A 21,002-nucleotide genomic window follows, 5' to 3' on the forward strand; every position below is an offset into this window, starting at 1 on the left:
TTTATTTTTATGTGGGGTTAAGGATTGAAACCAGTCCCTCACATATGTGAGGTAAGTGTTCCACCACTGAGCTACAGTTCATAAAATTACTTTTTAAAAAATATTTTTAAGTTGTAGATGAACACAGTATCTTGGGGAGTGCTGAGGAGCGAACCCAGTGCCTTACATGTGGTAGGCAAACATTCTACCACTGAGCCACAACTCCAGCCCCATAAAATTACATTTTGAACTGCTTATATTTTAAAATAATTTGACATTTAGGAACAAATATAAAATACTGTTATAGCAAAGGAACCCTCTTTGTATGAGTTGCAGAAGTAATCTCTGCAATTTAGATTGAAATTATATAATTTCTTCTTTATTTGGTATTTTTAATTCTTGCTACAATGCCTGATAGACTGTACATTAAATTATCTCTGTAATCACATTCAGAATTTTGGTTGATCTGTCCACAGCAACCTAGATTTCACTTTTCCTTAGTTTGTGATACAAAAAAGAAAAATAGTAACTGAAATGCCATGTATTTTTAGAGTTAATATTGAGGTATGAAAAAACCATAAAAGGATTAGTGAGTATGGAAAAGGTTTTAGCTAAATGTAATTAATATCTGTGCCAGCATTATTAGTTTTATAAAATTAAATTAGTTTTTAACTGATACATTAAAACACAAAAATTAAACATATTAGTGGGGTACTATATGATGTTTCAATAAATGAATATATTACATAATATGCAAATCAGGTTAATCAGGAATCTCCTCAAACACTTACCATTTCTTTATGGGGAAAAGAATCAAAATTATTGCAGTCAAAAAATCTCTATTAGACAATAAAGAAACAATAAAGTTAACTCAAGTCTTATTCTATTTCAACCTGCATATGTATCTACATCAGAAAATATCTGTTCCCTCTAAAAACTGGAACAAGACAGGGATGCCCTCTTTCACCACTTCTATTCAACATCATCCTTGAACCACTTGTCAGAGCAATTAGACAGATCAAAGAAATTAAAGGGATACAAATAGGAAAAGAAGAACTTAAGCTGTCACTATTTGCTGATGATATGATCCTATATTTAGAAGATTCAAAAAATTCCACTAGAAAACTTCTATAACTAATAAATGAATTCAGCAAAGTAGCAGGATATAAAATCAATACGCATAAATCTAAGGCATTTCTATTCATAAGTGATGAATCCTCTGAAAGAGAAATTAGGAAAACCACTCCATTCACAATAGCCTCAAAAAAAGTAAAATACTTGGAAATTAATCTAACAAAAGAGGTGAAAGACCTCTACAATGAAAACTGCAGAACATTAAAGAAAAAAATTGAAGAAAACCTTCAAAAATGGAAAGATCTCCCATGTTCTTGGATAGGCAGAATTAACATTGTTAAAATGGCCATTCTACCAAAGGTGCTATACAGATTCAATGCAATTCCAATTAAAATCCCAATGACATTTCTCATAGAAATAAAGAAAGTAATCATGAACTTCATGTGGAAGAACAAGAGACCTCGAATAGCCAAAACAATCCTGAGTAGAAAAAGTGAAACAGGAGGTATCATAATACCAGACATTAAACTATGCTACAGAACAATAGTAACAAAACCAGCATGGTATTGGCACCAAAACAGACAGGCAGACCAATGGTACAGAAAAGAAGACACAGAGACAAAAACCACATAAATACAGTCACCTCATACTAGACAAAGGAGCCAAAAACATACAATGGAGAAAAGATAGCCTATTCAACAAATGGTTGGCAAAACTGGAAATCCATATGCAGTAAAATGAAATTAAACCTGTATTTCTCACCCTGCACAAAACTCAACTCAAAATGGATCAAGGACATAGGAATTAGACCAGAGACCCTACACCTAATAGAAGACAAAGTAGGCCCAAATCTTCATCATGTTGGCTTAGGATCAGACTTCCTCAACAAGACTCCCAAAGCACAAGAAATCAAAACAAGAATCAGTAAATGGGATGGACTCAAACTAAAAAGCTTTTTCTCAGCAAAGGATATAGAATGTGAAGAGAGAGCCTACAGAGTGGGAAAAAATCTTTTCCAAGTGCACTTCAGATAGAGAACTTATCTCCAAAATTTATAAAGAACTTACAAAACTTCACACCAAAAATACAAAGAACCTAATCAATAAATGGGCGAAGGAACTGAACAGACACTTTACAAAAGAAGATATACAGCAATTAATAAATACATGAAAAAGTGTTCAACATCTCTAGTAATTAGGGAAAGGCAAATTAAAACAACTCTAAGATTTCATCTTACTCCAATTAGAATGGCTATTATCAAGAACACAAACAATACTAGATGTTGGCATGAATGTGGGGGAAAAGGCACACTTTTACATTGCTGATAGAGTTGCAAATTGGTGCAGCCACTCTGGAAAGCAGTGTGGAGAATCCTCAGAAAACTTGGAATGGACCCACCTTTTGACCCAGTTATCCTACTCCTCAGTTTATACCCAAAGGACTTAAAATCAGCAGACTACAGTGACACAGCCACATCAATGTTTATAGCAGCTCAGTTCCCAATAGCTAGATTGTGGAACCAACCTAGATGCCCTTCAACAGATGAATGGATAAAGTGAAATAAGCCAATCCCAAAACACCAAAGGCCGAATGTTTTCCCTGGTAAGTGGAGAATGATATATAATGGGGGTGGGGGTGTGGGGAGTGGGAGAAGAATGGGGGAACTTTAGATTATGTAGAAGGAAATGAGGGGGGTATGAAAAATGGTGGAATGAGACAGACATCATTACCCTATGTACATGTATGATTACACAAATGGTATGAATCTACATAGTGTACAACCATAGAAACAAAATGATGTACCCAATTTGTGTTCAATGAATCAAAATGCAGTCTGTAAAATTTAAAAAATAAATAATTAAAAAAAAAGAAAATATCTGGACCAATGTTTTAATTTTAGAACTGATCTAATTCTGGTATTTTACTAGTCTTAAAATTAACTGATCTGGGAGTTTGATGATACTAATTCCATAACAGGGAAAAAATTGATATTGAAAGATACACTAGACTTTGAATAAGCAGTGATGAAATGCCAATCTCAATAACTTTTTTAAAAAAATATTTTTAATTAATTAATTAATATGCAGTGCTGGGGATCCAACCCGGTGCCTCACACATGCTAGGCAAACGCTCTGCCACTGAGTTACAGCCCCAACCAACAACAACTTTAATTTTAAGAGTGACTTTGAGTGTTAGTTTGATATAGAAGTTAAATGTTGGTCTTTCCATAGAAAAAGATCATTGTAGTTCCCATGAAATTCCAAGGTAAGGTGACATGCTTCCTGGAGTTTCTGCTGTCACTTTTGAGCTTAAGCAGATAATACTGGGAGGTCATTTTTATTTATCTTTCAGATCAGCATTTTCATAACCCATTTATCTAACTATGGGAATGACCGTCTGGGATTATTATACCTGTGTGAACTTGGCCAACTTCGTGCACAGCTGGACCAACCTGAAGCTGCAAACTCTGCCTCCAGTGCAACTGGACCACGAGTACTTTCAACTCTTTCCTGAGCAAAAAGACCCTCTCTGGCAGGTGACATTTAACATTCTCTCCTGGGGTAGAGGGAAAGAAACTGGCAATTTGTGAATGTCTTGTTTGTGTAAGGAACTCTGCTGGACCTATTAAAACTGACATTTAAAACACAAGCTGTTCTCCTATCCAGTAGTCTCAATCTCTTCTTCAACAATATTTTTTATTTGTATTACAGATCAAATGTTTGCAATTTTTATTTATTTTCCTGGGTTGGTTGCTTGATTGGTTTGGAAAAATTTTAATTTCTTAAAAATTATTTTTAGATATATATGACAGTAGAGTATATTTTGACACATTATACATAGATGGAGCATAACTTCCCATTCTTGTGGTTGAACATGAATACATACCATACACTGGTTATGTATTCATATATGGACATAGGAGCATAACTTCCCATTCTTGTGGTTGAACATGAATACATAACCATACACTGGTTATGTATTCATATATGAACATAGGAAAGTTATGTCCAATTCATTCTGTCTTTCCTATGCCCTCGCCCCTCTCTTCCCCTCATTCTTCTTTGTCTGATCCAATGAATTTCTATTCTCCCCCACCCCTTACTGTGTGTTAGCATCCACATATCAGAGAAAACATGTGGCCCCTTGGTTTTATGGGACTGGCATATTTCACTTAGCAGGATAGTGCCCAGTTCCATACATTTACCATCAAATGCCATAATTTCATTCTTCTTTATAACTGAGTAATATTTCATTGTGTATACATACCACATTCTCTTTATTCCATTCATCTGTTAAAGTGCACCTAGGATGGTTTCATAGCTTAGCTTCTGTAAATTGTGCTGCTATAAACATTGATATGGCTGTTTTTAAGTCCTTTGGGTATAGGCAGAGGTATGGGATAACTGAGTCAAATGGTGGTTCCATTAATGAGTAATCTCCATACTGCTTTCCAGAGTCGTTGCACCAATTTGTAGTCGCACCACCAATGTATGAGTGAGGGTGTACACTCTTACCTATTTATGGATTTTTTTCACTCAGCATGGCTATTTAGATATTTATCCATGTTCTGGGTATTGACAGTTCATTCCTTTCATTGATGAGTATTGTTCCATTGTATGGATAAACTAAAATTTGCTTATCCATTTACCTACTGACACTGGGTTGTTCCCTGTTTTGGACTTTCACAAATAAAGATGCTATGAACTTTAGTGTTTATGTGTACATAGCTTTTATGTATATGTAACTTTTATTTATCTTGGATAAATACCCAGGAGTGGAATAGCTAGGCATATGATAGGCACATATTTAACATTTTTAAAAAAAATTTCTATTTTTAAAACTGGGGCTTAAGTCCAGGGGCACTTAACTACTGAGCCACATCCCTGGCCCTTTTTTAAATTTTTAAATTTTGAGACAGGGTCTTGCTAAATTGCTTAGGCCTCACTAAGTTGCTGAGGCTGGCTTTGAACTAGAGATCCTCCTGCCTCAGCCTCTTGAGCTGCTGGGATTACAGGTATGCACCACCATGTCCAGCCACATGTAACTTTTAAAGAAATTGCCAAACTGTTTTCTGAAGTGGTTGTATTATCTTTCATTGCCACAAACAGGGTATAAAAGTTCCAGTTCTTCCACACCTCACCAATACTTGGTATAGTCTTTTTTCTTTTTCTTTCTTTTTTCTTTTTCTTTAAGATGTGGTCTTGCTATGTTGCCCAGACCATCCTCCAATTCTTGGGCTCAAGTGATCCTCCTGCCTCAGTTTCCTGAGCAGGAAAAACAGTACAACAGGTGCATGCCACTGCACCCAGTGATACAGCATTTTTATTCCAAATGGGCATAAAATGATATCTAATTGTGGTTTTTATTTGAATTTTTGTAATGACTAATAATGTTGACTTCATGTGTTTGATGTTTGTATATCTATCTCTTCTTTGGTGAAGTGTATATTTAATTTTTTTGCCCATTTAAAAAACTGGCATTTTCTTATTAATGTGTTTTGAGAGTTCTTTGTATATTTTGGAGACTATGGAAAAGTTTTTAACTAAAAATTCAATTTCCTTAATAGATAAAGAACTATCCTGTACACATCTTTTAAGGAATCTGTCCATTTTGTTGAAGTGGTCAAATGTACTGCAGTAGTGTTGCTCATACTGATGAGCAACTGATGCCACCTTTCTAACTTCTGATAGTGGCAACTGGTGCCCTCTATTTTTATTCTGATTAGTCTGGCTACATGTTTATCAATTTTATTAATGTTCTCAATGAACCACCTTTTTGCTTAATTTTTCTCTGTTGTTCTTTTTAAAAAAATTCTACTCTGATCTTTATTAATTCACTTCTTTTGTTTACTTCGTCTTTAATTTGCTCTGCTTCTCCTGGTTTAACCTGGAAGATAAGGTAAATGATCTGATAATTTTTTCTTTTATCACACAGGCATTTTCACATTAGCAGTACCCCACAAATTCTGATAAACTGCATTTTTATTCAATTAAATTATTTCTAATTTCCCTTCTGATTTTGTGTTTATAACTATAATTTATTTTCCAAATACTATGGAATTTTCTTTGTTATTGATCTTACTTTAATAATTCTATTGTGGTCAAAACATGACTTTAAATAAACTTAAATTTATTGAGACTTACCTAATGGCTCAGAATATGTTCTATCTTGCTAAATGTCCCATATACTTGAAAAGAATGTATGTTTTTCTGTGGTTGGGCAGAGCGTTTTTATAAACATCAATTACGTCAAAGTGATTGATAGTGTTATTGAAGACTTCTATAGACTTACTGATTTTCTGTCTACCCATCCTATCAATTATTAAGAAAATTATAAGGGCTGTGGCTGTGGCTCAGTGATAGAGCACTTGCCTAGCATGTGTGAGGCACTAGGTTCAATTCTCAGCACCACATATAAATAAATGAATAAAATAAAGGTCTATCGACATCTAAAAAAATTTTTAAAAAGAAAATTATGTTGAAATATCTAAATATAAATGTGTATCTATTTCTCCTTACAGTTCTATTAGTTTTGTTTCATGTATTTTAAAGCTCTCATAAAGGTACTTGAATGTTTAGGACCACGGATGCTCCTTGACACGTGATGCTCTGACATGAGATTTATGGTAAATGATTCTGTCCCACTGTGAGCTAGTACAAGCATTCTTAGCTTAAAGGTAGGTGAAGCTAATTTATGATGTTCAGTAGATTAGGTTATTAGGTGCATTTTGACTGACAATATTTTCAACTTGTGGTGAGTTTGTCAGGATGAAGCTGAGGAACATCTGTACTGTCCTCATGATGCCTGATGCTTTCATGATGAAGTGACCCTCTTTACCCCTTGTTCTGAAATCTACTTTGTCTAATACTAAGACAGTTACCCAGTTCTTTTTTCATTAGTGTTAATGTGGCATATCTTTTTCCATTCTTTTACTTTTAATCTTTTTGTGTCTTTATATTTACAGTGGGATTTTTTTTGGGGGGGAGGTACCAGAGGTTGAACTCAGGGGCACTCAACCACTGAGCCACATACCCCTATTGTTTTGTATTTTATTTAGAGACAGGGTCTCACCGAGTTGCTTAGTGCTTCATTTTTGCTGAGGCTAGCCTTGAGTTCTCCATTCTCTTGCCTCAGCCTCTCGAGCTGCTGGGATTACAGGCGTGGGCCACCACTCCTAGCATAAGTGGGATTCTTGTAGACTGCATATGTTTGACTCTTGCTCCTTTATCCAATCTAACAATCTCTATCTTTTAATTGGGTTTAGATGAACATATGGGATAAATGATGTGGGTTAAATACACCATCTTCATGACTGTTTTCCACTTGTCTCATCTGTACTTATTTCCCTTTTCCTCATTTTCTGCCTTCTTTTAGATAATTTTTATGATTCCATTCTAACTCCTTCCCTGGCTTATTCGTTATATAAGTCCTTCTTGTGATATCTTTATTATATCATTCCACAAATAGTGTAAGGCCTTATAACTGTATTTCTATTTCTCTCCTCCTGATCTCTGTGCTATTGTTGTCATATATTTTATTTGCATACAGGTCATAAATTGTTACTATTTTTGCTTTTAAAAAGTCAGTTATGGGGCTAGAGTGTAGCTCAGTGGTAGAGCACTTACCTAGCATGTGAATTCTGGGTTTGATCCCCAGCACTGAAAAAAAAAATTCAATTGTATTTTAAAGAATTTTAAATAATAAGAAAAAAGTCTTTATATTTACTCATGTAGTTACCATTTCCAGTGCTTTCCATTCCTTTGTGTAGACCTAGGTTCTATCTGGTATCATTTTTCTTCTGCTTGAAAGATTTATTTTACATTTCTTGTCTGCTGATAATTATTTCGTATTTTATATGTTAGAAAAAAATCTTTATTTCATCTTTGTTTTTAAAGATATTTTTGCTGAGTAAAGAATTTTAGGTAAGAGGTTTGCTTTGTTTTGTTTCCCTAATACTATAAACAATGCTACTCCATTTTCTTCTAACTTACACTGTTTACAAAGGGAAGGCTGCTGTAAACTTTATCACTGTTTCCTTATACATACATAACATGGGGTTTTTCCCCCTCGTCTTTTAAGATTTTCTCTTTACCACTGATTTAATTTTTATATGCCTTGGTGTTGCTTTCTATGCTTCTTGGGTTTTGAGATCATTAAGGTTCTTAGATCAGTGGGTTTACAGATTTCATCATATTTGAAAAAAATTCACTCATTATTTCTTTACACCTGTACTCCCAGTGATTCAGGAGGCTGAGACAGGATAATTGCCCAAAAAAAAAAAAAAAAAAAAGGCAGCCTCCCTCAGCAACTTAGCAAGACCCTAAGCAATGCAGCAAAACCCTATCTCAAAATTAAAAATAAAATAAAAAGGGCTAGGGATGTGGCTCAGTGCTCAAGTGCCCTGGGTTCAATCCCCAGTACCAAAACTCTTCTTTATCTTTCCCAATTACTCATATTAGGCTACTTTAAATTGTACTGCAACTCAGAGATATGCTATTATTTCTTTATTTATACTTTTTTAAACTCCCAGTATTTTGTTTTAGTAGTTTCTATTGCTGTGTTTTTCCTTAAGTGTCTTATGTGCCATTAATATTATTCAGTGTAATTTTCATCTCAGACATTGTAGTTTGCATCTTCAAAAGTTCACTTTGGGTCTTTTTTTTGGTAACTTCCATATCTCTACTCAACATGTCAATCTAGCTTCTGCAATACATGGAATACAGTTATAATAACTGTTTTATGGGAGGCAATGTAGTAGTTTCACCTGAAGAAAACCCTCATATAATGACAGTCAAATGCACCTGGATCTTAAGGAGCTCCCATTTCTCCAGCTAAGTCAATTGGAATAGTACTAAAGTTTATTTTCTTTTTTCTTTTCTTTATTTATTTTCTTTGGGGTGTACCAGGGATTAAACTCAGGAGCACTGGACCACTGAGCCATATCCCCAGCCCTTTTTTGTATTTTTTTAAATTTAGAGACAGTGTCTCATTGAGTTGCTTAGCCTGCTGAGGCTGGCTTTGAACTTGTGATCCTCCTGCCTCAGCTTCCCAAGTCGCTATTTTCTTTTCACTGGGCCATTCCAACACAATGAATGAAGTAGACATCGCTCTTTAAGCAGCCTGACAGTGATTGCCACAAATTATGTGGAACCCAAGGAATGATTTCTCATCATATTTTAGCCAAAACAAGTAGTTCTATGCCTCCCTTGTAGCAAGCACTACATGAATGTGATTGTCAATGTAAACAGCTTAAATACTGCAGAAGGTAAGCTAATTGAATGCCTTCAAAGTATTATCCACTGATCAGATGATAAACTTTGTTCAGTATTATTTATGGTTTCATTTGACTGCAGTTCTGTGAAGTCTGAAGCCTCACCTACCTTGGCAAGCCTCTTGTGATATGGCAGCAGAGATATAATGTTATGCATTAAAATAACTTTTTTTTGGTAAAGAATTTAATCTCTCACCCCCAAAAAGAATGCCAATTAAGTTGTGCTGTGTCATCAACTTATCCGATTAGCTGCAGATCTTAAAAGAAATAGCTGCTATTAATGACTTTCTGCTTTCCACTGAATATACATACACTATTGGAATAAGTGTAGCAGTTTTCTGTTTACCATGTGAGTCTTACAACACTAAAGAAAATCTGAAAATCAGTCATGATGGTAATTTCTCTGTAAAAGATCTCAAAATGCAACATAATTTTTGAGATCAAACTCCACCCTCAAAATGGCCACACTGAAAAAAATCACAAAATATTAAAAATAATAATAACTAATGTCTTTGTCTACTAATTCTGTCATGTCAATTCTGGATCAGTTTTGATTGTTTTGTCATTGTGGGATGCTTTTTCCTGCTTCTTAGCAAGGCCATTAGTTTTTTATGATTTGCAAGGCACTACAAATATTACCTTGGTGGGTTCTGGGTGTTTTTTCCTCAGTACTAGGGATTGAACCCAGACCCTTGTGCATGCTAGACAAATACTCTACCACTGGGCTACATTTCCAGTTACTTTTTATTTTGATTTTATTGAGACAGGGCTTCACTAAGTTGCTGAAATTGATCTCAAATATTTTATCTTCCTGCCTCAGCTCCCAAGTAGTTGGGAACACAGGTGTGTGCCAATGCACCTGGCTATTCCTATAAGTATTCTTGAACTTTGTTCTGTAATGCCATTGAATTACTTGAAAACATTTGATGCTTTTGGGTCTTACTTCTGCTTTCAAATGTTGTTAGACAGCAACAGAGGACTGTTTATTGTAGGTTTCACTTTTCTCCCCTCCTAAGTAAGACTCTTCTTAGTATTCTTAGGATTCTACCTGATGTTCCACAAATTACGAGGTTTTCCTTTCTGCATGGCAGGAGCAGTCTGTAGCCCTGTGTAAGCTCTGCATATTGTTCCCTCTAATCCTTCTGAGTGGTTCTTCACCTGGACAGTTTCTTCACAGAAATGAGCTGATTAGTACTCAACTAAATATAGAGGGGGAATTCTACTGCAGATATCCAGGACTTTCTTTCTGTGCAGAGTTCTCTTCTCTTTGGTACTCTTCCCTGAAAACTTAGCTGCCTTGGCATCTGCTATGGTTTGGATAAGGTTCCTTCCCTAGAGGTTCACATGTTAGAGGCTTGGTGCCCAGTGTGATAGTCCTGAACTGTGGTGTAACCTTTAGGAGCCGGGCCTGGTGGGAGGGAACGGGATCACGACTGTCTCAGGAGACCAGCCATTAATGCTAATCTCATGAAGTGGACTGAGTCTGGCAGAGAAGATTACAGCCTAACTCCTCCCCAGACTGTTGTTTTCTCCCTCACCAGATATTAGTGTCATGCCATTTGAACTTTCTCTTTTTTTCCCTTTCTTTCTTCTTTTCTTTGTGTGTGTGTGTGGGGGTTGCTACTGGGGATTGAACTCAGGGGCATCATAACACTGACAACATCCTCAGGTCCCCAGCATTTTTTTTTTGTTTGACATAGGGTCTCATTAATTTGCCATCCTCCTGCTTTAGCCTCCAAAGTCCCTGGGATTATAGGTGAGCACCATTCCTCCTGGTGCCATTTGGACTTTCTAGTCGTCCAGAATCATAAGCCAAACAAACTTATTTCCTTTATAAAATACACGGCCACAGGGTATTTTGTTATAGCCACATAAAACAGACTGAGACAGTATCCCTGGATTCCCAGTTTCACTTATTTAACTTAGAGAGACCACCAAGCTTTGTCTGGATTCCCTCTCCTTGTTCTCTGTCCTCCATACATTACCTAACCAGTTTTCTGTGGGCAATCATTTTGCTTGATGAAACAAAATCAAATTTGTTTTCCATCTCTTGCAAATGACTATTCCACTCATTGTCTGATATCTAATATCTTGAGAGCCATTGCATATATTGTGTCTAGAATTTTTCTTAATTTGGGCAGGAAGCAAATCTAGTCCCATCTTGGCCAGAACAACTGTGTAATAATTTTGTCTTTAATCTCTTCTATTTATTTATCTTATGCTTTAGCTCCAGAAGAGTCAATCCTACTGGTTAGAGTTAAGAAAGTCAGAAAGGTGGAATTTCAGCTGGATTACTACTACCAGCTATACCTAAAATTGGGAGATATTCAGAATTTTCTAGTTATGATCTCCCTTACCCTCTTAGAGGAGTCTAACACAAAACCAGTGGAAGCTATTTGACTTCCTTGAGGATAGAGATCTTAACTGATGCAACTCTAGATCTCTAGCATCCAGAAGGGTGAACAGATGGAGGTGTATTTTTTATTAGTCAAAACTAAATATGAGAATCAAACCATATCATCACCATTGTAATATTAGCTATGTGCTTACCACTTTACATACATTATCTTATTCAGCTTCACAACAATAATTTTGGGCATGCATCATTCCTATTTTACTGATAAAGGACCTGAGACTTGGCTGGATGCAGTGCACATGCCTATTATCCCAACAACTTGGGAGGCTGAAGCAGGAGGATTGCAAATTCGAGGTCAGCTAGGGCAACATAGTGAGACCTGTCTTAAAATAATAGAGTTTTTAAAATGGCTAGATCTGTAGCTCATTGGTAGATTGCTTGAGGCCCGGGGTTCAATCCCTAATATCACAAAAAAAACATTTTTTGTAAAAGCTGAGGCTGAAGAAAGGTTAAATAACTTCTATAATAATGACAGTGGCAGAAATGGAATTTAAGCAATGTCTAACCATGCTCTCGATCCCTATGTAACACTTTATTCTACAAAGTTTTTCTAGACCTAAGGCTTCCTTGATGAAAGAATAGCCTTAGACTGTACAATCTAAATTCAGGATCCCACACCCTGAACTCAGGATCCCACACATTAAAATGGAAGCTGTCAACCAAAGTACTGATTATTACTTTACACTTACTTGCTTCACATCACATGAGCAGTGGTGAAGAAATCGGTGCTGGGTGACATCATGAAATATTTTGTGTAGTTTGGTCCCAAGCTCCTGTGTGTCAGTTGCCTAAAATAGGCCAGAGATAGAAAGTGCTAAGTTCCGAAAGTACTCACAGGACATTTAAATGGGGAGAGGAGGATGCACAGAACAATGACCTTCCTCACACTGTGTTCAGAGTTTCCTTCATCTCTATGTGAGCAGGAGAGGCAGGAAAAACACCTAAGGTACTTGGATGACACAGGTAGTTATGGCTCCCATGTGTCTTACTGTTTCTGTTGCCTAGGCAAGATTCTTTAGCTGAGATCTTGGTTCTCCCATGTCTACAGAAAATAAGTATCCCAGAGATCCAGCTGTTCATGAAGCAGCTTTTATATAAAGTAAGTTCCAAGAGAGCAGAGGCTCCTATGAACCATTTAGGCCAATATAAGAGCTCTTCCTCGGACAATCCTTTTAGGGAGGAGAGGAACCAAAGAGTATAGTCTGTACCCACAGGAATGAGTAACAGCCTTTGACACTTTATAATATTGAATTGCAGGATATTAAAGGGGGCCAGAGTAATCACCCAATACAAAAAAACTAATTTTAAAGATGAGAAAATTGAAATTCAAAAAGAAAAGATTCACCCAAAATGTCACAAGTAGAACAAAAGTTAGGCTTCTTCTAACTACCCTGGTGTTATCCACATGATCCAGAAAGGTGAAGCTATGATAAAATGTACTACTTATACCCTTTGACTCAGTAATTCTACTTATAGAAATACATTTTTGGAAATAATTCAAAATAACAAGCTATCACCATATATATGTGTGTGTATATATATATATACACATAACCTCATATATATACATATGAGGTTAGGGTGCCAAGCATGGTCAGGTTCTGGTAAAGACCCTCTTGAGGTATGCACACTGCCTACTTCTCCCTTGTCCTCACTTGCAGAAAGGCCAAGGATCTCTATGGCACATCTTTCATCATTGGCACTAATTTCATTCATGATAGAACCTAACCTAATTATTCCCACAAAGCTCCATATCTCCTCAGATCACCACCTTGGCAGTTAGGATTTTAATGTAAGAATTTTGGGGAGATACAAAAATCAGATGATAGCACACATTCAGTCCTTACCCTATGAGGGTCTATTATTTTTTCCAATTTGTAGAAAAGGCTCAGAAAAGTTAATTGTAGGCCTAAGTCCACATAGCTAGTACATAAATGAACCAGGATTCAAAGTCAAACCTCTGATTCCAGTACTCTCTACACCACTCTGTACTATCACATACATATAATGCATGGTTGCTCAGTTATTTCCAGTGCATTCTGTCACCAGGAAGTAGCATAGATTTCTTCAACAAGGGATTGGGAATCACAAATCTGATCCTAGCTCTCTCTTAAATAGCCATGTGACCTAAAGGAAGCAGAGATCTTAAATAACTTTTCTTGTTTATAAAATAGTAAACATTACTGTTCATTCAACTAACACTTCTTAAAACACTTAGACCTGGTACTATGTAGAATCAGAGTAGAAGCAAATGAAAAGATATTTCTAAAAGCACTGTACATATTACAACAGAGTACAAAGATAGGTAATAGGATGTCATGAAAACCCTGGCACTTTTTTTATTTTATTTTATTGAACTCAGGGGCACTCGACCACTAAGCCACATCCCCAGCCCTATATTTAAATTAGAGACAGGGTCTTACTGAGTTGCTTAGTGCCTCGCCATTGCTGAGACTGGCTTTGATCCTCCTGTCTCAGCCTCATGAGTTGCTGGGATTACATGCATGAGCCACCATACCCAGCAACCATGGCACTTTTAAGCATTCCCCAATCTCCTACTACCTGAAGAGCCTGGAGACATGTTTTTCTGAAACTGCTGTTGGTGCTTCCAGTCACCACACTCATGACAGAATTTACAGCCACTGAGAGTGAGGCCTGCAGTTTCTGATGAGCCTGGAGAAGATAACAAGTGAGGGGGAGACCACATTAATCCCAGACTGCTGGTTTAGATAATCCCTGCCCCCTAACAATAATTCTTACTGAGATCATGACATATCAGGGTTTAAAATAATTTTTTAAAATGTTCTCTCCTTCCATAGATATGACTTACTGATAGATGCACATACAGAAAAGAAAGGCAGTAAGACACAGGGCAACAGAGCAGGTAAACTTACTGTTTTTTTTTTTTTTAAGTTCAAAATTTTTCTCTCTTAGGATGGCTGTTTTTTTCCTTGAAAAGAGAGCTATACAAAGTAGGAAATATCTCACCAAAAGTGTGCAGGATGGAGGAATTCAGAAAGTCAGGTGAGAGGAGAATGTGGCATTATAAAGAATTAGGAAAGCAGGAGAAGAAGGTAAAGTTTAGGGAAGCCTCAGGTCCAGAGCATGTATGGGACAGGGAAATATACAGATTAGGAAGAGACACAGTATCAGTCATTTTTCTATATTATTTCTGTCCCAATTTACTCAAACCCACCCAGAAGGAGATAAAACTAAGCAAGCTAGCTGCAGTGACTCTGAAAGCCTCAGTTCCTAGGCTGGATGCAGCATTACACCATTTTCTAGGTGGCAGAGGAGGAAGGAATGGGCATTAAGGGGCAGGGGGTCTGAGGCCCTGTTGCTCTACACTCTCTTTTTCTTAGAAAGAAATTGTGAGTCTCCTATTACCTTGGCAGCCTGGTGATGCTGCTCTAAGACATGGTCCACCGTTGTCTGGATGGCATCTCGTACTGTACTGCGGCTCTCCATGAGGATGGCACTGAGATGGGCTGTGAGCAAAGTGTGGGTTCCTAAGAGGACAGAGTGCTGGTAACCATGAGGAGGATGACTTCCAGACTGCTCTAGTGTGCTGAGTCAGGGCTGGGATGAGGGAGGATGCCTCATGGAAGCAGCAGCCATTTCTGCCTATCTGCTTTCGTTTAGATGAACTCCTCCCAGCAACTCGCAAATCTACCCAATTCCCACTTACGAATAAAAGAAGGTTCAGGAAAAATTAAACTGAAGAATTACATTATTTTTGAAGAACTAAATGAAGGATCCTGCTTAATGCATGCTATACACAATGATAGTGGTGACTCCCAAAGAGAAGGAGAAAGAGAGAGATGAAAATCTCCAGGAGAGTGTGTCTAACCCTCCTCCACTCCTACTTGAGCATCACTGTTGAGGCAAGCCACTATAAGCAGCACGTCATTTCTTTTACATGTGCTGCAGTAAAGGAAAGGTTAACACAAAGATGAGCCTGAGAATTATTGGTATGAGGCCCTTTTAAATGGAGGATGATCTCTCATTAAGTAACCACAGGTACCTCTGATCACCATCACTCAGAAAAGCTGACAGGTAAGAACAATGGGCAAAAATATGTCACCAAAATATGGGCTATTATTAATGATTCCGATGCAGCAGAAAGAAAGACAAATCCACTTTACTGGGAACCTGGAGAAAATGCTTGTTAATGAATATTTCTATTTTCAGTGTTCCTCTACTATTCTTTGACTACTCTGCTCAAAGACATCACAGTGAAGCAGCCTGAGGCTGACTGGCTTTTCTTAGGACTGCCTTAAAAATGAAAGCCAGAGGAACATTTCCTACCATGATGCTTTTCTTCTAGAGAAGGCAAAATATGAACCCAAAAGGAGCTGGAACTAGAATAAGGAGAACATAGATTTCAGGTCACTTTTACCACCAACTAGTGGTGACTGGGTCACTTCACTTTTCTCAGTTCAAATATGCTCTTTCAGATATGTTGTGTAGATAAACTGGGATAGTGGAAACGAAGAGTTTTGAAATGTACATGCAGTATTCAAAGGGGAAATAATGCTGTTGCTATGATGATTTAGCATGTTCTATAGTCTGATCCTAAGAAAAGCCTCAAGAAATCAGACTCCTTTTAAAGCAGACATTTAATTAAGAAGCCAAAGTTCATTCCTAAAACTGCTGATACCACCAGATGCTTCTGACATTGTATAAAATAATGAGTTAATCATAGAAAAGTTACCATGACAAGGTGGGCAAAAGGCCAAGGAAGTGATTTTTAAAAAGATGCATGGAAACAGGCTGTAATTCTGAACAATCTGTTTCCTAAAAGAAGCAGCTCTGGAGAAAGCTTTCAAGGATACAAGGAAGAGGGAGAAAGACAAGGTAAAATTAGTGTATCTGCATCTACCTCCTCTCACTGTATCTTCTTTAGAGGCTACTTCTAAATTGCCAGATTATAAGATTTAAAAAGACACTTGCTATGTTTACTAATATAGTGATGAATTTTTAAAAAATTTTTAAAATTTGTTCTAATTAGTTATCATGACAGTAGAATGCATTTATGCATTTTGATAAATCATATATAAGTGGAGTTTATTTTCTTTTTTAGTACTGGATATTGAACCCCAGGGTGCTTTATCACTGAACTACATGCCCAACTCTTTTACATATTTTTTTATTTTGAGATAGGGCCTCACCAAGTTGTTGAGTCTACCCTCAAACTTGTAATCCTTCTGCCACAGCCTCCCAAAATGCTGGGATTACAGGTGTCTGCCACTGCCTAGCAGCAGTGATGAATTTCTTTTAAATTCAATACTCATTACAACTACTGAGACACTGCAGACCTTCAGAGTCAAGCTAAATAGAAGTCTATAAATTATCATAGTACTATAAGAATGACATCAATGAGTTCTTAAGGTATATTTGAGAAGACTCAGAACATGATTACCAGGCTTCAATATCCTCTGGTAGACATTTAAAAAAATGCCAGAAGGTAGCAGATCTTAAGTCCTAGGAGGATCTTTAGCCTTGGAGTGGCTTTGATATTACCTAGCCTGACAATCTCACACTACAGATAGGAAAAGGGAGGCTCAGATGATTTATGTGACTTGCTTCTCAAATACTACTGAGAAAATTGGTATCAGAGTTTAAAGTAAACCCAGTTCTCTTGGTTCTAACCTTAAGTCCTCTCCACAGTACTAAACTGCCTCTCTTATCAGCCTCTTTGGGTGCACAGGACAGGAACTGCCCCAGGTAGCCTCACCTGAAGCTCCTTGTTGCAGCCTCATAAGTCTCCGTCTCTTCTATTTCCATTCCCCTGGCTTTAATCAACAGAACAGGGCATCAAAGAACACCAGTTCCTCAGAGATGTAAACCGAGCCCAGGAAAACTATGCAAGTTTGAGGGCAGCCTCAGCAACTTAGTGAGGCCCTATTACTTACAACTCCAGATCAGAAACACTCATGCAGACTGGTGCCAGTTATTTGCTATGATTGGCTGTGAGATTCTCCCTGCAGTCTGCCTTCCAAGCCCTTTCAACTTTTTATAAAAAAGAAAGGCAGTATGGTGATGAAGAATTCTGAAGTCCAGATGACATAAGAATCACCTGAGAAGCTTTAAAAAATGTTAAGAGAAGACATCCAGATGACACCACAATCCCTGAGAAGCTTTAAAAAAATGTTAAGAGGGGACATTCAGATGACACCAGAATCACCTGAGAAGATTTAAAAAATGTGACAGGGTATGTGACTCAGTGGAAGAGCATGTGCTTAGCATGCCTGGGGCCCTAGGCCAAAAACAAAACAAAACAAAATAAACAAAAACAACCCCAATAACTGTACCCCATTTCTGGGGTTAGAATTGGGCTTTTTTTTTTTTTTTTTTTTTTTTTGTACTGGGGATTGAACCTAGGGGCACCTTTCCACTGAGCTCAGTCATTTTTACTTTTTATTTTGACACAGTATCTCACTAAGTTGTGGAGGCTGGTCTTGAATTTATGACCCCCCTGCCTCAGCCTTCTGAGTTGCTTGGATTACAGGTGTACCATTATTCCATACACATTTTGGACATTTGCCAGGTAATACATTGTGCAACTAAAGTTGAAAGTTACAGATCTAAATTAATATACCTGCCTGGGAGCATTTTTAGAAAGTGTCTGCTGACCTCTGGCCAACCAAAAATACCAAAATGTTGTTATTTAAGTACTGCATCAACATACAGATCTTTTCCATAGAGCATGTAATTTATTAATTTATTAAGCAAGGCTTTTCACTGGAATTCTTTATTCTACATAAATATATATAATTCAGATATATGCATTAAACAATGTTTCCCTTTCTTTATCCTCTTAGCATTTGGAACACCCAAGCTGGCTGCCCTATTCTGTACCTACCCCAGATTTCCATTTGCTTGACTAGAAATCCACTGTGGAAATCCACAAAGAGGAAAAGTAGCAGAGTTTGTCTCTGAGGATCCATATTCTGATACTGATCACCCTCACTGGACTCCACCCGATAACTCACATCTGGAAGCACCAAATCTAGAGGACAAGATATTACACAAATTTCTAAGGTAAGTAAAGCCCCCCAAATGCTAATTGACTAAAGAACTTATATCCTGAACAAAAAAGGAGCTTAGAATAAGAATCTACATTTGAACATTCAATTCTATTCCTGAACTTGTTTCTCAATCCACATGATAGAAGCAAATAATAATGACTCACAAGAAGACCATCAAACAATACTCCTCGGCATTTACCTGGAAGCATTCCACAATAAATTGATTTATTCCTCATACAAATTTCTAAGGCAGGTTTGGCTAGTAAGAGACAGACGTCTGATTCAAGCTTGAGTAATGATAATGAAAGCAGCTAACTTGTGATAACAGTTAACTTGTGCTATATGCCAAGCACCATATTAAGTTTTTCATGTACAATCACAATGTTTAGATCTCACAACACTCTGGCATAGAACCTATATTCTTATGCCCTTTTACAGATAAGAAAAGAGGCACAGACAGGTTAAATATCTTTCTCATTACGAGCCAGTTAAGTGGTGGAACTGAGTTGTGGCCTTGCCAGACTGACTCCAAAATCTGTGCTCTTAATCCCAACACCATATATTTGTATTCCCAAGTAAACCAATGCCTTGTGGTCACTTTCTAGCACCTGGATCCTATAGAATGTATCAAGATAGTTCTACATTATAGTTCCATACAGAAAAGTGCCTCCATGTGAATCCTTTTTTTTTTTTTTCCTTTGTGGTACTGGGGATTTGAACCCAGGGCCTTGTGCTTGAGATATATCCCCAGCCCTTCATGTGAATCTTTGTTCTGACCTTTAGAGAAATAAAGGAAGGAGATGGGGGCACATATTCTACATTACTCATTTTCAAAGTTAACTGAGAAAGTTCAGGCATCATATATTCAAAAGAAAAATAAAGGAAACCAATAAAGTCTGAAAACAAAAATCAAAGAGATAAAAAGATACCAAGATCCCTAGAAGTTCACTTAGGTCATCCTTCTATTCTTTTTTTTTTTTTTTTTTTGCACTGCTGGGGATTGAACTCAGGACCTTGTACTTGCAAGGCAAGCACTCTACCAACTGAGCTATCTCCCCAGCCCCATCCTTCTATTCAAAATTCTAAAGCAGGACATCCCATCTGTTAAGACCAAACATTCTTTCCTCATCAAACTACATATGTCCAGAGATCCTGTCCAAGGATACTTCCTCTCAGAGCCATCCTCTGGAATAACTACCCACTCGAGAAGAAGAACCTTAACTGGAGGCTTACTTACTAAGTGCAAATTTTGTCATTCCCCAGAGACCACCGCCTCATTCCAGGACACTTCCTTCTTTTTGTGCTAATCACAATGCTAGAAATACCTCTTGTCTACTGTTCATTTTACCTAGGGTCCAAATGACCAGACTACCTTCCAAATTTCAAAGGATTCTAGTCAGCAACAGTCAGGTTCAGAATGATAAACCTCCTGGGCATTTGCACAGTCTTATTTCCCAGTTTTATTTATTGGTCCATTTATTAACCATCCAACTTTTAGCATAACTACCCAAAGCTAACATGTTCAGCCCTTCATGAATAATACAACTAGCTTTATAGGTTTAATATTATCATGTCTTGCATTTATGTTGTGTTTTAATTTCTTCTATTATTTTACATGGGTTTTCTCTTTTCATTAGGAAGTATTTCTCTTCCACAGGCGTTCAAGGAAGTCATTGCTCCCTTACTCAACTTTCTAAAGCCCCTGCGTCAACAGATTAAGGTAAACAGAAACCCTCTGAACAAGTCCCTAGAAGAAGGACCAGGAATAGAGGAAGGAGCAGAAGTGAGCGAGAACCAGCATCAAGCTGCAGTGATGAAACAGACTCTGATTGGGTTTTGCCTGTCTGATACATTTGCCTCACTCCAAGTGAATCCTCAAACTGGACCAGAATCCCACCCTCACACCCCAGAATAAGCCATCAGATCATTGGGTCCTATCTCTATATATACCTGCTATTTATATTTCCTTCATTTCTCTAACGTTCTTCACGTTCTGAATTTCTGTGCAACAAAAAGGGAGACATACCTCCATCCAAACTGAGATCCAAATTGGGCACCACACACAAGTGGTATTTCTTCCAGTCAATGAAATAACAAATATCTTTCAAGACAGTGGTACTGGGCTGCTCCTGATTTGACAATAGCAGAGGCAGACCAGAAGGTCCATATAGAAATATGTATAGACGCTAAAGAAAATTGCCAAAATTTCAATTTCTAAGACTGTGTATTC

The 21,002-nt window shown here is 37.2% G+C and overlaps 1 protein-coding gene across 7 annotated transcripts in view; it reads right to left on the bottom strand.

Annotated features, from left to right (window-relative positions):
• C11H11orf80 (chromosome 11 C11orf80 homolog) overlaps positions 1–21,002 on the bottom strand; it is a 71,659-nt gene that overhangs the window by 8,694 nt on the left and 41,963 nt on the right. For 6 of the 7 annotated variants that reach the window (XR_007103868.1, XM_047516272.1, XM_047516271.1 and 3 more), the window contains 5 exons: positions 20,799–20,949; positions 18,607–18,753; positions 15,129–15,250; positions 14,304–14,414; positions 12,431–12,529 (listed from right to left, as the gene is read on the bottom strand). Coding sequence is in view for 6 of the 7 variants with exons in the window: in XM_047516272.1 (XP_047372228.1) it covers positions 12,431–12,529; positions 14,304–14,414; positions 15,129–15,250; positions 18,607–18,753; positions 20,799–20,949 (630 nt within the window). In the remaining variant the exon portion in view is untranslated. Of the gene's footprint in view, positions 1–5,038; positions 5,941–12,430; positions 12,530–14,303; positions 14,415–15,128; positions 15,251–18,606; positions 18,754–20,798; positions 20,950–21,002 lie in introns of those variants that run through there. The other variant, XM_047516276.1, reaches the window with a different exon arrangement.

This window comes from Sciurus carolinensis, chromosome 11, assembly GCF_902686445.1.
Source record: "Sciurus carolinensis chromosome 11, mSciCar1.2, whole genome shotgun sequence".
NCBI lineage: Eukaryota > Metazoa > Chordata > Mammalia > Rodentia > Sciuridae > Sciurus > Sciurus carolinensis.